The 14,124-nt window shown below is 52.0% G+C and overlaps 1 protein-coding gene across 1 annotated transcript; it reads right to left on the bottom strand.

Moving 5' to 3' along the window:
- Window positions 1-26: 26 nt before the first annotated feature.
- Window positions 27-4,829, bottom strand: LOC106628776 (olfactory receptor 5V1-like). The gene is made up of 2 exons (XM_088055759.1): window positions 4,713-4,829; window positions 27-2,971 (listed from the first exon to the last, which is right to left on the bottom strand). Exon 2 carries the CDS (start codon window positions 2,740-2,742, stop codon window positions 1,804-1,806), a length of 939 nt encoding a protein of 312 aa, XP_087911885.1. The 5' UTR covers window positions 2,743-2,971; window positions 4,713-4,829; the 3' UTR covers window positions 27-1,803.
- Window positions 4,830-14,124: the final 9,295 nt, after the last annotated feature.

Here is a 14,124-nt window from a genome sequence, read left to right as displayed (position 1 = left end):
AGGGGTTGTGGGAGCACCTGAGGGGTTGTGGGAGCACCTGAGGGGCTGTGGGAACACCTGAGGGGCTGTGGGAACACCTGAGGGGCTGTGGGAACACCTGAGGGGCTGTGGGAGCACACCCCAGTCACTGCCACTGCCAGCAATGTGTGCAGAGGGTCCCACTGTGACACTAAAGCTTTAGAGTTCAGTGTGGTTTGCAGGTGAGTTCTGGACCACCCACCAGTTGACCAAGCCTGTACTATCCAGGCAGGAGTGTGGCATTCCTGCTCGGTGTTTGATCCTGGAAAACCCAAAGGCTGTGTCTGTCACAGGAAGGGTGCATTGGCATCCAGGTTAAAAATTATAAATTTTAATGTAATTTTCCAGAGGTTTCTTGTTTGGATTTCTGGTTGGTTAGCTTTGGGGTTTTTGTTTGGAGTGCTTTGGATTTTTTGTTTCTCTGAGGTAACTTCCCCAGTCTTTTTCCTTGTGTAGTTTCTGCTGTGTTTCCTGCTGCCCCTTTCCAGGGGCTCTCCAGAAAGGGGTTCATTGGTCAGACTCTGAAGTGCCCAGTGACACTGGACTGAGGGTGTTTCTAGGACATTTTAGAATCCAGAACGGCATATAGCACGGAGGGCTGAGGGGCTCACAACCTGTCTGGACAGGAGCAAGAGCCCAACCCAACAGGTGGGTTACAGAAACATTTCTTTCCCTGAAGAGTAAAATCAGCATGTGTTGTGCATTAAGAAATGGCAAACTGCTCCCAGCAAGGCTGTGTGCCTCCTAAGTCCCAGTTCCCACTCTCCAGTGGGTTTCTTTTGGAGCAGATTAGATATAGTTGCGTATCTCTTGGTAACTGAGCCAAAGATGAGCAGGTTTGTGTTCAGCTGACATCCAGCTGACATAGGTTGTGTGACTGCAGGTGTGCCCTGCCTGTGCCATCTCCCTTGCCCCAGTGAGCCCCTGCTCCTGGCTCTGGCACAGTGCTGGACACTGCTGTGCCCCATGTACGCAGCTGTAGATTTGGCCACTGCCCCCACACCCACAGAACCATTTGAGGCTGCACGCAGCTGCAGACCCCCAGCTGGAAGAGGGGACTGAGGCAGCCCCACATCCCCAGCCAGTCCTCAGCCACCATCACCCAGGGCCACACCACATGCAACAGCTGCAGAGGGCAATTTTACTGGCCATAAACAAAGCATTTCTGGTGAGTTCAGTGCCACTAGCTCTCAGCTCTGTGCTGAGACCTCTGTGTCTGACTGCAGCACTGAGGCCATGGGTGGCCTGTGCAAGGCTCTGTGCTTATGTACAAAGTGCTGCAGAGCCTCCCTGGCAGCCTGGGGAAGCCCAGCAGACACCAGATTTAAAGCCAAGGCACGTGGGAGCACTGGAGAGTGGGACAGCCCCTCTTGCCCAGGCCAGGTTTTGCAGTCCAAGGCACTGTCCTTGTTCTGCACAGGGCAGAGACTCAAGACTTTGGGCAGCCCTGAGGCACAGCTCGTGGCCATGCCCAGGGCCAGCACGTCTGGCACCACATTATTAGCTTTTTGCAGGGTTCCCTGGCCACAGCACAGCTGCTGCAGGGCCTGTGCTGAGCTCAGCACATGGTGTCTGAAAAATAGACAGAATCCTGGACCTGTAGCCTTGTTCCTGACTTTATTTTGCCATTCTGCTATCAGTGATGTGCTGAGGGTGACGAGTGACAGCAGTGTGCCACATGCTTAGGCTGGGAGCCCCAGGCTCCCTGTGCTGTCACAGATGTCCCACAGATGGACACTGCAGTGCCAGCACCGTGTGGGCAGCCTGTGGCAGCCCTGGCAATGGTCAGGCATTGTTGCCTGCGGAGCCTGGTGTGCCAGACACCCGCACAACCTTCCGCAGGGCCCCCCACACCTCCTGGTTGCGAAGGCTGTAGATGAGGGGGTTGAGCATGGGGGTGATGATGCAGTACAACACGGAGACCAGTACATCAGCTGCTGGGGAGTAACCTGAGCTGGGCCGGTTGTAGTTCAGGTTGGCTGTCGTGAAGTACAGGGTGATCACGAGCAGGTGTGCAGAGCAGGTGGAGAAGGCCTTGCGCCGGCTGGTGGCCAGTGGCATCCCCAGGATGGTGGCCAGGATGCAAAGGTAGGAGATTACAACAAACAGGAAGGGACTGAGTCCCACAAAGATGCTGGACACATGGAGGGCCAGCTCATTGGGGCGGGTGTTGCTGCAGGTGGCCCCCAGCAGCGGCGGCACGTCGCAGAAGATGTGCTGGAGCTGGGCAGCCCCGCAGAACGAGAGCCGGGTCGCCAGGAGGGTGTGCACGGCCGAGTCCAGCAGCCCCCAGAGCCAGCAGGCAGCAGCAGCTGCTGCACAGGTGCTGTGGCTCAGGGCCTGGGCGTAGTGCAGGGGCTGGCACACGGCAGCGTAGCGGTCGTAGGCCATGACAGCGAGCAGCGCGCACTCGGCCCCCGCGCACCACATCAGGAAGAACATCTGCGCCAGGCACCCGCCGTAGGAGATGGTTGCCTGTGGGCGCAGAGTGTTTGCCAGGATCTTGGGCACTGTCACTGATGAGTAGCAAAGGTCTAAGCAGGACAGGTGACTAAGGAAAAAGTACATGGGGCTGTGGAGATGGGGATCGAGGGACACGAGGGAGAGTATTGCAGAGTTCCCCAGCAGCGTGGCCAGGTAGATGGTCAGGAAAAGAGCAAAGAAGAAGGGCTGGCTGTGGGGAAAGCCCAAGAGCACAAATTCCATCACCTGAGTCTGGTTCATACCTGCCGTGGGGCAAGCTGGATCAGTCTTTGGGCAGAAATGAGCACTGAGGAGGTGGGGGGAACTGTGAGCCAGGGGACTAAAGCACAGCCTCCCATGAGGCAAGGAGGTCACTGGTGGAATGGCTCTGGTCCCGTCTTTGTAGTCGTTGAAAATTTCCCAAGTTCAGATTTCACAGACACTTGGATTTTGGAGTTCAAAGAGCTGTCATCCAGTGTTGGGTACCTGACTGCAGAAGAAGCACACGGAAAAACCCAAGAGCAGGGGGCATCCACCCACACCTCTTGGAGTTCCTAACCCTAACCCTACCCAGCCCCTAGTCCTGATGATTATTCCAAGCATGTGTCTCTCCCCCTCCTGAATGTATTTATGGTGAGTAGATGTTTCCCTGCCCCTGGACAGGTTGCAGCATTCTCTAGATGCCACAGCCACTAAGCTTGCTCTTCTCCAGCCCTGGGCTGGGGATATGCCATCACCCTGTGCCAGTTAAAAAATGTTTATTTCTTTATCCTGTTTTCTGCTCTGTAATAACCAGCTCTCACAAAGCAAGCATTCCACTTTGAAAAGTAAGCTTCCAACAAAGGACAACTCATCACATGGGGTTTGTTTGAGCCACAGGAAAATTTAAGCCATCAGGGATCTCCTGGCCTGGAACTCCCAACCTTTTTTCCATCATCCTATTTCAATTTTCACCCTGACACAATAGTTTTGCTCACTTTCACATGGAGCTGTGATCACCATGCCCAAGAGATGGAGGAGGCACAAGGAAGCATTTACAGTTCGGAACTTCAGCCAAGGGCTGATGGAGGTGGTGTGTGCTGGGTGCTTATGGCCAGGGCTGCTGCTGCCCACCCTGCCCATGCCCTGGACTCCATGGGTGGGGCCAAGGTGCTTCAGTAGGAAAAGACCAAAAAAAGAAAAAAGAAAGAAAAAAGAAAGCATCCCCCCTTCCTCCTTATAAAAGTACTTTTAGCAACAGAAGTCAATTGTCATGTCTGTTCAGGAGATTAAACAATCTAATTTAGTTTCAAGGTTCCCTTGCTTTAGACCCATTAGTCTGGTTTTAATTTCCCTGACCAAAGCCTGTATCTGTGCATCAGTCATGCATTTATAACATTAAGTGCTGGAGAATTCGCTGGTGGAAGTTTGTTTCTTGTAGCTGCTTACCACAGGAAATTGTCAAAGCACTGTTAAAATTGTGCATGTTTACTGTTGGAATTGCTCCATTGTCACTTCTGTCTCGTTCATAATTTTCAGGTCCTCCAGCTGAAGACTATCCTGTTCTGAGGGTATTTTCTCCCTGTGCACTGGGAGCAATACCAGGGCTTGTTAAGCAGAAGCAGAATTAAGTTCTGATTAATTTCTCTTTCACTTGTTAGTTTTTCAACTTTTTTTAAAAAAAAACTTTGAGAGGAAAATGCTCAATCGGAAGATGAGTTCTTCCTTGCCTGGCACAGTGACATCCTAACTCATCACTCCACTCAGGATGCACCAGGCTGGGAAACCTCTGCATGGGCAAGTTCTCAGGTAGTTGCACAGATCAACATATTCTTTATCTACTCATTCTGCACACTTTGGGCTTTCTAAAATTACTAATTCTGCACATATTGGAGAGGGACACAAGGCCTGTATCATCCAGTGGTCTGTAAATCTCAGACCGTTGCTCTTCCTCCAGCTCCAGCCTGAGCCAAGAACGTTTTGATGAAGGAATAGCCCAGCCTGGCTGTCTGGGAGAGGGTCCTGTGGGGTGAAGGCATGGAGCAACTCCCCAGGAATTGCCTCCTGCCTCCCACTGTCCCTGCTGCAGTGCCACACAACGTGCATGTGGATCTGTGTACACTGGAAATTCAGGCTGTGTGAGCTGTCACAGCAGTCAGGGCAGCTGGCTGGTGAGGACATGGGTACCCTCTTGTGTGGGGGGAGAGGGGAAGGCTCTGTCCAGGACCTGCCTGGGTGCTGCTTCTACTGACCTGTTCATCAGAGGCAGGAGGCTGCTGACAGGTGAACCTGGCACTGCCAAAAGTGAGTGCCTGCCACCACAGGAGGGACAGCAGGGGCTGGAGAGCTCATCAGGTGCCCTCCCCATGCTGACAAATCCAGGCTGGATGGAACATGGAACTCCAGGGCTGTGGAGCAACCACAGGAATGTGCAGAGGAATGACAATGGCTTTCACCCTGGTGTGGAGTGATGCGGCAGTCAGCAAACACAGCCATAGTTTGGAGATGCCAGATGTAATCCATTTGTCTTCAGACATCCTGCACACCAAGGAATAGGAAGATGTGGGAGGAGAATCTCCCTGGCCGCCTTGAACTGCAGAGGAATGAGCCTGGAAAGAGCCTCCATCTTGCTTGACCCTTTTCCTCCCTCTCTCACCTGCACTGAAGGGGATTTCTCATGCTAACTACAGACTGAGCAGGTGTTACCCTGTGCACAGGGTACAGAGCAGGTACACACACCTCTGCCCAGGCAGACAAGGCCAGAAAGGCTGGAAGGGGAGCAGAGAGGAGACACAGATGCCACCAGTGCCAGTCAGGTTCCCGTCCTTCCCTTGGGAGATGGGAGGGACCCTTGTGGTGGTGACATATGAGGCAGCCAGAGACACAGCTCTGCTCATGCAGGAGCTCAGATGTGCTCTGTACCCACCCGGGGAACTGCTCCTGCAGGAGGAGGTGCTTCTCCTCACCAAGCCACTGCATCCATACTCCCTCAGGTGAGCGGAGCAGGTAACCTGGAGCATTTAGCCCTGGTATGTGGGGTCCTGAGCACTGGGCACAGCCAAGGCCCAGTGTGAGGGGATGGCTGAACTGAGGGAGCAGGTAACAACACAGGATTAATTTATCTTGGAAAGATCTGGATGCCTCTATTGGAGGCAGCAGAGCAGCCACAGCCTGCCCAGACCATCCAGGAGCCCTGGGGGTCAGCACCAGGTTCCCCCCGCAGCAGTGCAGGACAGGGACCAGGTGAAGCCCTGCCCTCTCACCCCTCACCTGCACAGCCAAGAGCAGAGACTGGATGGCACCTGGGTCCTTTAGTAAGCTGTCCCCAGATGCTGTCCTATGTTCCATGTCTCAGCCATGCCCCAGGTGCTGCCGGGTTTGTCTTACCTGCGTGACGAGAAGCCCGTGTGTCCTCGATGCTGTAAGCGCAGCAGAAGCTTTTAACCCTGCAGGGGCCCTGGGGAGAGGCTGTTCAGTGACAGAGCGAGGAGCAGCACTCACAAGCCTGCACCAGTGGGATCTGAGCCCATGGGACCACACCCTTCTGACACAGGACCCACGCTGACCTTCTGCCAAGCTGTGCCAGGTGCAGACCAGTGCTGGACTCCACTCCAGCCTTGCAGTTCTTAGGCACCTGGGCTGCAGCACCTGGCCATGGGAGGAGGCTGCTGGAGGGGATGGGAGCTGCAGTTCCTGGGCCCCAAGTCCTTGCTACAGCCCCATTTTACCTATTGCAGGGCTATGAGGTCCCTGCACCCACCATTGTCAGCAGAGGAGCAGTGATGGGGGCTGGCCTTTGGCCGAACTTGCAGCACCACAGCTGTAGGGCACAGCGTGAGGTGGCTGCATGGCACCCACACTCACTGTACTCTCACCACCTGTACTAACCATGCCCACTCAGCCCAATGCACAGCTCTCTGGAGGAGATGATGTGGTCCAGAGGCCTGGGAGAGGACTTGGACAGGTGGGACAGAGCCCTGGCAGTGGCACTGACTGGACACAGAAGGCACCAAGCAGTGCCCAGTGTGTTTGAAGGTCTCAGCAACGAGATTGCTCCAGCTCAGGCTGGGTGAACACTGCCTGCTCAGAGCCTGCAGCTGTTCCTGCTAGAAGGAGTAAGTTTAGCTGGAGTTCACTGTGTAGTGCCATGGAAATATAAAGTGGGAGCCCCAGGAAAGAAGGACTGCCACGGGGAGTGAATCTAGAGGTTGAAACAGTGATGTTTCTGCAGCAGGGAAGCCGTATTGCTTCACTTTGGTGTCCTTCAGCTTCTGCTCTTGGTGATAGGGCAGTAGGAGATGGTCCAAGCATAAGCTGTGGATCTGGAATGCCAAGAGATGTGAGGTTGGACAGTAACACCATCTGGGAAGTAGGGAAAGTGCAGGCTACAACCCTAGATGGGGATGAATGCCCTGTGTGGAAATCCAACACAGGTACCACGGGAAGGGCAGCCTCTGTCAGAGGAAGTGTGGGTCAGAGGGTGTCAGGGGCTGAAAAAGCAGCAAGTGGTAAAACAAGAGCAGCTGTGACTGGCTGTGTGTGTGTGTAGCTGTAAATCTGTGTCCTGTGTGTACATAGAACAGTGACTCTGGGCTCTGCCTGTTTTGAGCAGCTCTCAGGCAGGGCATCAGCTGGCAGGAGAGAGGGGCCAAGATAAGTGGACTTTTTCACTCATCTGCTTGGAGTTTACAAAATTACACCTTTTTCTTGTGGCAATGGTGAGCATTTCCTTATTTCAAACAGAAACTTGGTGCCATGGCATTCCACTACAACCTGGCCACCCTCCCAAGGTTTTAGGGAAGGCACATGCTGGCAGCACTAGGAGAAACCCCCTCTCACTTTGATATTTGAAAAGGGACTTTTCTGAGACCACCAATACTGAAATTTCCCAGATTCAGAAATCTTCCAGAAACTTCAGTTCTGTTAGTCTATGTCTTCAGAACAGCCTTTTAGGATAAGAAATATCACTGTGTCCCTCTCTGGTCTCCTGATGGATATCAAACCTGGCCAGTGGTGTCCAGCAGTAAATAAAATCTCCATGAACTTGTGAAATGTTAGGGAGTTGTTTTTTTAAACCAAGTACCTCAAATTGGTGGTGCAGCCTTCAGGATTGGGCCCAGATCCCATAAATACTTGTCACTTCTGAAAATCAGATTCTTAACTTACTTTCTCCAAGCATGTGCTGTACCTCCCAAACCCAAGTGCACTGTTTTAACACCAGGAACTTCTCCCAGTTCTGTTTCCCTGCTTGTATTAAGGGATGCACCCTCCTACTCAAGAATTCTTTCTCCAACAGAAACCACTATCACTCCTGTCACAGATCCCTGCAGCAGCACTGCCAGCTGGTCCTGGACTCCACATGGGTACAAATGCTTCCTTTGAGGATGGGGACAAGAAAATGGTGGATTTTGTCTGGATTTTGCCTGCCACTCCTCCTCCTCCCTCCATGTCCCACTGTAATGAGCGTGGCACTGGTTTTGGGATAACCTCCCTACAGGGACTGGCAAATGGCTGCTTGGTGTCCCCAAAGCCATTCCCCTTGCTGGCAGAATCCACTCAGCACTTCCAGCCCCTGCCCTCAGCGTGGGGCTCCAGCCCGAGCCTTTCTGGGGGTTCTTCACTGGCCTCTCCTGAGATTGTTGCTGTGCTTTTTTTCTCAGGAGCACTGGATACAGGACCTGGCATTTGTCTTTTTTAACTTTGCCAGTTCCTTCTGGCTCCATTTCCAGTCTGTCCATGTCCTTCTGGCCCTACCCTGGAGCATTGGTCCCCTTGACTTGTGTCACTCACAGCCCTGACAGGAGAACACTGTTACCTCTTTCCTGCAGCTGATGAGGATGTTCCACAGGACATGTGCCAAGACAGATACTGGTGACACTCCACTTGTCCCTGCCCTCAAGGTAGAGCGTGACCTCTTCACACCACCCTCTGAACCTGGTGGTCTGGGCAGGTGCTGCTTTCCCTGACATTGCTGCTGGTCTGACCTGTGCCCACTGAGTGCCCTCCTGGCCCTCATCCCTGCTCTCCCTGCTGCTGCCCAGGCAGCCTCTGGGCCCAGGATCCCGCAGCCACACCTGGCTCAGGAGCTCTGTGGGTTGTTAATAGCCACGATTCTCCCTGATGCTGCAAGACTTTCATGCTCAGGTTCTTCCCCTCAGTGCTTCCAGCTGCTTCAGAATCAGTTCTGAGGGCACCAAAACCGTCCTGCCCTGCAGGTGTCACCCAGACTGCAGTTCCAACAGACTTCATACAACCTACAACTTGTGCTTTTGTGTTCTTTTCTCCTCAGGCTGGGCTTCCCCATCCCTGGAAGTGTCCAAGACCAGGCTGGATGGGGCTTGAAGCCACCTGGTCTAGTGGAAGATGTCTCTGCCCATGGCAGGGAGTGGAACTGGAGGAGCTTTAAGGTTCCTCTCAACCCAAATCAATCTGACACTTTGTGGTTCTAGCACCACCTTTAAAACTCTCCATGGGCACTCTTCTGTAGGATTTTCTCCTAAGTCCCACTGTTGGAGAGAGGAAAAGGATGCCCTGAGCACAGTCAGCAGTTGCCTCGTGTTACTGGGGAGAGGTGATGGGTACAGACTCTCCTCACAACTGCATGGTGACCAGAGAGGCAACTTGGACAAGCTGGAACAGGAGATATCCTCACTGGATCTCAGGGAAAAACCCTTTTGGGCACTGGATAAAGGCCCTGAGAGACCCTGGACTCTGACCTTGGAGATTCTCAGCACTCACCTGGCCACAGATGAGCACACTCACAGCCTGAGCCACCTCTGCTCCAGGGCCTGCTCAGAGCATGGCTTGGACCAGCAGCCCCTGTCCACCAGCACAAGTCTAATGCTGGAATGAAACTCTCACCAGGCTTTCCAAAAAGAGTATTTCAGGGGTTTCTCCCAATGACTTCCTCAGGATTCCTTCAGGAATTTTCAAATTCCTTCAGGATTTTGAAAATTATTTTTAGCTAAATTGTCAGGGCCACCTGTTACCAAGACAGGACAACAGCCGCACCTCACATCTTGTGGGAGAGGTTGTAGATTCCTGCCAGATTCCTCTCCCAACACCTGACAAGGAGATTTTTGTCTGAAGAAAACTATACTGTTTCAAGCTTTTTCCAGTGTAATTTGTACTTGTTTTTAAAAAGACTTGGAAAGAAGGGTTGCAATGTTATGGTCTAACCATTAACTGGCCAAAGCTGACTGGATTTACATGTATTTGTAGTGTGCTGATGTTTGCAGAAGCCCAAACACTGCACTCACAACACATGAAGTGAGTGACCTGTTACCCTGAGGTCCAACACCTGCAGCTGCCTGGAACTGGAAAGTGTTCTCCCAGCCACTTGTGCTGAGCCCTGGGGTCACTGGCTCTTCCTGGCCAACTTGTGCTCAGAAAGCACCAAGGAAAGTCTCTCCTGTCACCACTGGGAAGCACCTTTGCCTCCCAGTTGCTCATGGTCCTTCCTGGGCAGTTGTGGCACCTGCTGCCTCTCTCCTTCTTGCCTCAGCTCTGTCCCCAGCTGCAAGAGCCAGCCCTGAGGTCTCCAGTTCAGCTGTGGGCACCAGCTCTGCCCCTGAGGCCAATTAGTGCACTTCCACCAGGAGGCTGAAGCTGGAGAGAGAAGTTCCTGTGTTCCCAGTTTGCCCACTTGGTCCCATTCCCCACAGACTCCGATCTGTGAGGAACAGGCTACAGGAGCTCCAGTGCCAATTACAAAAGCCCAGAGCACTTCATTTGCTCATCTGGCACGTTTGTGAACGTGTAAACAAGGCCCACAGTGGGCTGAGAAAAGTTCTGGGCTGGGAAAAGTTAAAGGCAGCCACTTTATTCACAGCTGCTGGAATCATCCAGCATCCACTTGGAGTGAGAAGGCCCAAGCCTGCACAGACATACCACCTTTGAAATATCTATGGACAGGATGCACACGTGAAACCGTTGAAGTAAAATAAAAAGAGAAAACAGGAAGTAATTGGCCAGTGCTTTGACAGGCTCTGGGAAATATTTGGGTGACAGGAAACATTTTGAAAACATCTATTTTTGCAACAAAAAATACACTGTTGAGATTCTAGGACTATTTGCAATCCTGGTTGTACGTCCTGCCCAAATTCTTGCTGTGCCCAAGCCACGCTAGCTATATCCCACAGTAGGCAGGAGCAGCTATTGCACCATTGCAAACCTCATACGTAACTTGTGTCATTCTGGTGCCTCTTGGTCCTTTGCTGAGACACCTCTGATTCATAACTTCCAAAGTTACTAACTTTTTACTAACCAATTTACAATTTATTACTAACCAATTTAACACAATTTATCTCATTTTTCTCTCCTTGCTGCCCCTTTCCCATCCCTGATCTGTAAGTACAGACCAAGCTGAAACCAGAGACCTGGGCCTTGCCTCAGGCTTATTCTTCTCCGCCACAGATTTTTGGTTGCTTTATTTGACCTCCAAACTTTGTGTTGCAAAATAACAAAGACAATTTTCTGAATGCTGCTTCAGCTTAGTTTTGTGATAGATGATGCTGCCACAATCTCACATCTGTAGTTTTTCTGTTGTTCTCCTTCTGTCCAATGCTTAAACTTCTCCTGCCTGTTCTCCCTGTGCAGGGAGCCAGTACCCAGGGATCAGACTGGAAAATACTGAACCACAGCTGCTGCTTCATGCAGAACTGCTCCAGGATTGCACAGACACTCCAACACTGCTGTTAGCATAACTCATCCCTCCCACTGCTTCCAGAACTCTCCTCGCACTCTGGGAAGGGCGGATTTCTAAAGAGCTTTCATAGAACATATATATGTCCTCTGGAAAGGATCAACACAGCCCCACATTAAATTTAAATGTTCAGCTCCAGCAGCAGCAGCTTTGCACTGATGGATTTTAACTTTCCCTGGGTTCTGTGGGAGATCCAGAAACCATGTTGTATTTATCTGTAACATTTTATCTGGAAGGCAGGGGAGCATTAATGAGGCAATCTGGCTAACAAAAATACTCAATGTCGTGTGTGAATGGAGGGGCCAATCAAGCCCTGGATATGTTGATAATTGGGATCAGGATTTGATGGAGAGATGAAAACTGGTTCTTCCTGGAGTTTGCCAGGGCTTTGCACAGTGTATCACACAGGTGCAGCTGTCTGGACACAGTGTGGATGGTTTGTCTATGTAGACAGGAGTATGGTCTGTCATGGGGTTTTCCTGGTCTGAAAGCTCAAAGTTACATTTAGTCAGTGTCCAGATCCAGCCCATGCTTGGCCTGTCTGGGGCATGAGGTGGGAGAGTGTTTATTGTCTGTGCTAGGGAGAAAACAGTCCCAATCTATGGGGATTTTTTTCTGCAGTTTGGTATTTCTCTCACTCCTTGTTCCTCCGGCTTTGTACAGCAGCCCTGTGGGAAAACTGTGGACTACAGGATCGTGAGCCCCAAATCAGAAATGACTGCTTATTCCTCAGCACTTTCAGTGTGGAGATGGATTGGATTTCTGTGGCACATCCGTCCCTGAACACCATTACTTCTGTTTGCCTGGGATTTGATTCTGTGGCTGTTTTCCCAGGCTCCTTGTCTTTTCCGTGTGAAAACCCACAGCCTGATACAAGATCAAATCAAAAAAAATCTTTGGCCACCTACAACAACCCTTGTCTCTAGCTCTGTACAGTGAGATGCAGCTTTAGCAGAGACAAGTGCAGTCAGCACTGAAGATGTAAATTTGACTTTATTTCCATTGTATCCATTTTTCCTCATCCCCATACCTGGGAAAAGCAGGACAGAGGCTGTTGGGAAAAGGGCAGATCAGCTGCAGAGAGGGAAATACTGGACACCAACAGAGTCCCCCATGTGGGGCTGGTACAAATTGTGGCCATGCTGGAGGAAGGACAGGCCTCACCTGATGCCCAGGTGCCCACGTGGGCAGTGTGGCATGTGCCCAGTGGCAGGGGATGCCCCTATGCAGCAACACCCCAGGGTCCACACCTGTGGCCCAGGAGCACAGAAAGAAGCTCTGGAGCATGTTGAGCCCAAAGCCCTGCCTTGGCAAAAGGGCTCCTGACCTTATTTTATCACCCTTGTAGTATAAAAATAATAAAAGAGGGTTTTTTATGTCTCAGTGAAATTTATAGTATTTCAGGTTGTTTCCATTGCCTTGTGCTCATTCCTGGGACACCTAAGGCTCCCTTCACTGCTCTCACCTGGGATTTCTGCCCATCGATAAAACCCACTGAGCTCCCAAGTCTGCACAGTCCCAGCCCTCAGCCTCTCCCTACCTGTCAGGTTCTCAGATTTCCTACTTGGTCCATGCTGGACTCCAGCTCTGATCAGGCTATCTTGCACTGGGGAGCCTGGAACTGGTGCCAGTGCTCCGATGTGGCCTTACCTGTGCCCCAGGGAGGGGATGGGGTCTCCCTCACCTGTGGGCATCTGCTCTGGCTCCCACACCTGAGGATGCTCTCAGACCATGGAGGTGCACTGCTGACTCAGGGGTGGCTCACGGCCTGTCGGGACAGACAGCTGCTTCTCTGGTCTCTCACGTGAGCCTTGGCAAATGGAAACATCCCTGCCCAGATGCAGGACACGGCGTTTTCCTCTGCAAACTCAATGAAATTCCCATTGGCCCATTTCTCCCTGAAGGGACCAGCCCAGGGAGGGACCATGGTAGAGCAGGTACACACCTGAGGAACTGAAGCCTATGGGTGTGCCCTGAGTGAGTAAACAAGAAGGAAAGAGGAAGAAACAAAAAGCAGCTCCAGCCCCCTGTGCTATGTCACCTCCCCCAGCGACTGGGAGGGACTGGACAGAAGCTGCATGGAAAGAGGGGAGAAAAGATGCTGGACTGACCCTGGGAAGGTAGAGGAAAGCTGTTTCCCCAGGTGTTTCTTTAATAGTTTTCTTGGGTTTCCTGCAGTATCTGAATCAGTAACTAAACGTTTGTGTTACAGCAATAAATCAAATTAAATTCCTCAAGCTAAGAGGGTTCTGCCTGTGGTGGCAGGGACTGAGGCCAGGCCTGGGATCAGCACTGATTTCCCTCCGAAGCCTTTCCTTCCCTTCTTCCCAGACCAAGCCAGGTTGTTCCCTGCAGTGCTGACACAAACCTGATCAATTCTTCCAAGAGCAGATCAACTTTAGGCCCAAAGTTCACATGTCCCTGTGAGACACCCTGGCCCAGCTCCACACCTGAGCTGTCTCTGCAGGTGCCTGGGCTGGACCTTGTGGCCCCAGGCAGTGCTTTTGCAGCAGCACCTGGGGTGGAACCTGCTGCACACCCAGCTGTGACCAGCCCTGTGCACAGACCCCACAGGTGGGGCACGACCTGCAGCTTCTAGGAAAAAACAGGGATCTCAAACTGCCCTTCACACCTTACTGAGGTGCCACATTGTCTTGGTTTGAGACAAACTGGGAGACTGATTTATTGCTATAACACCCACACATCAGTAAGGAATGGCTTGGGCTGGGAGGGACCATAAAGCTCATCCAGCTCCATGCCCCTGCCATGAACAGAGATGTCACCCACTACACCAGGCTGCTCCAGGCCCATCCAGCTCAGCCAAGGAAACTGCCAGGGATGGGGGCAAGCACCGTTGGAAAAGCAAAAAATCACTTACTGGGTATTTACAAGGAAGAGAAGTAGAATAAAAAACCCAAAACAAACCCACTTTGATAAGAGCCCTCAGAGTTACCTGTGAC

The sequence above is a fragment of the Pseudopodoces humilis genome, chromosome 5, assembly GCF_049639895.1.
Source record: "Pseudopodoces humilis isolate 2021_Gansu_Grassland_sample_001 chromosome 5, ASM4963989v1, whole genome shotgun sequence".
NCBI lineage: Eukaryota > Metazoa > Chordata > Aves > Passeriformes > Paridae > Pseudopodoces > Pseudopodoces humilis.
This window is presented reverse-complemented; position numbering and strand designations above follow the sequence as displayed.

Bases quoted from the DNA above. Each gene is read 5' to 3' on its own strand.
- LOC106628776 (XM_088055759.1), bottom strand. From the start codon at position 2,742: ATGAACCAGACTCAGGTGATGGAATTTGTGCTCTTGGGCTTTCCCCAC.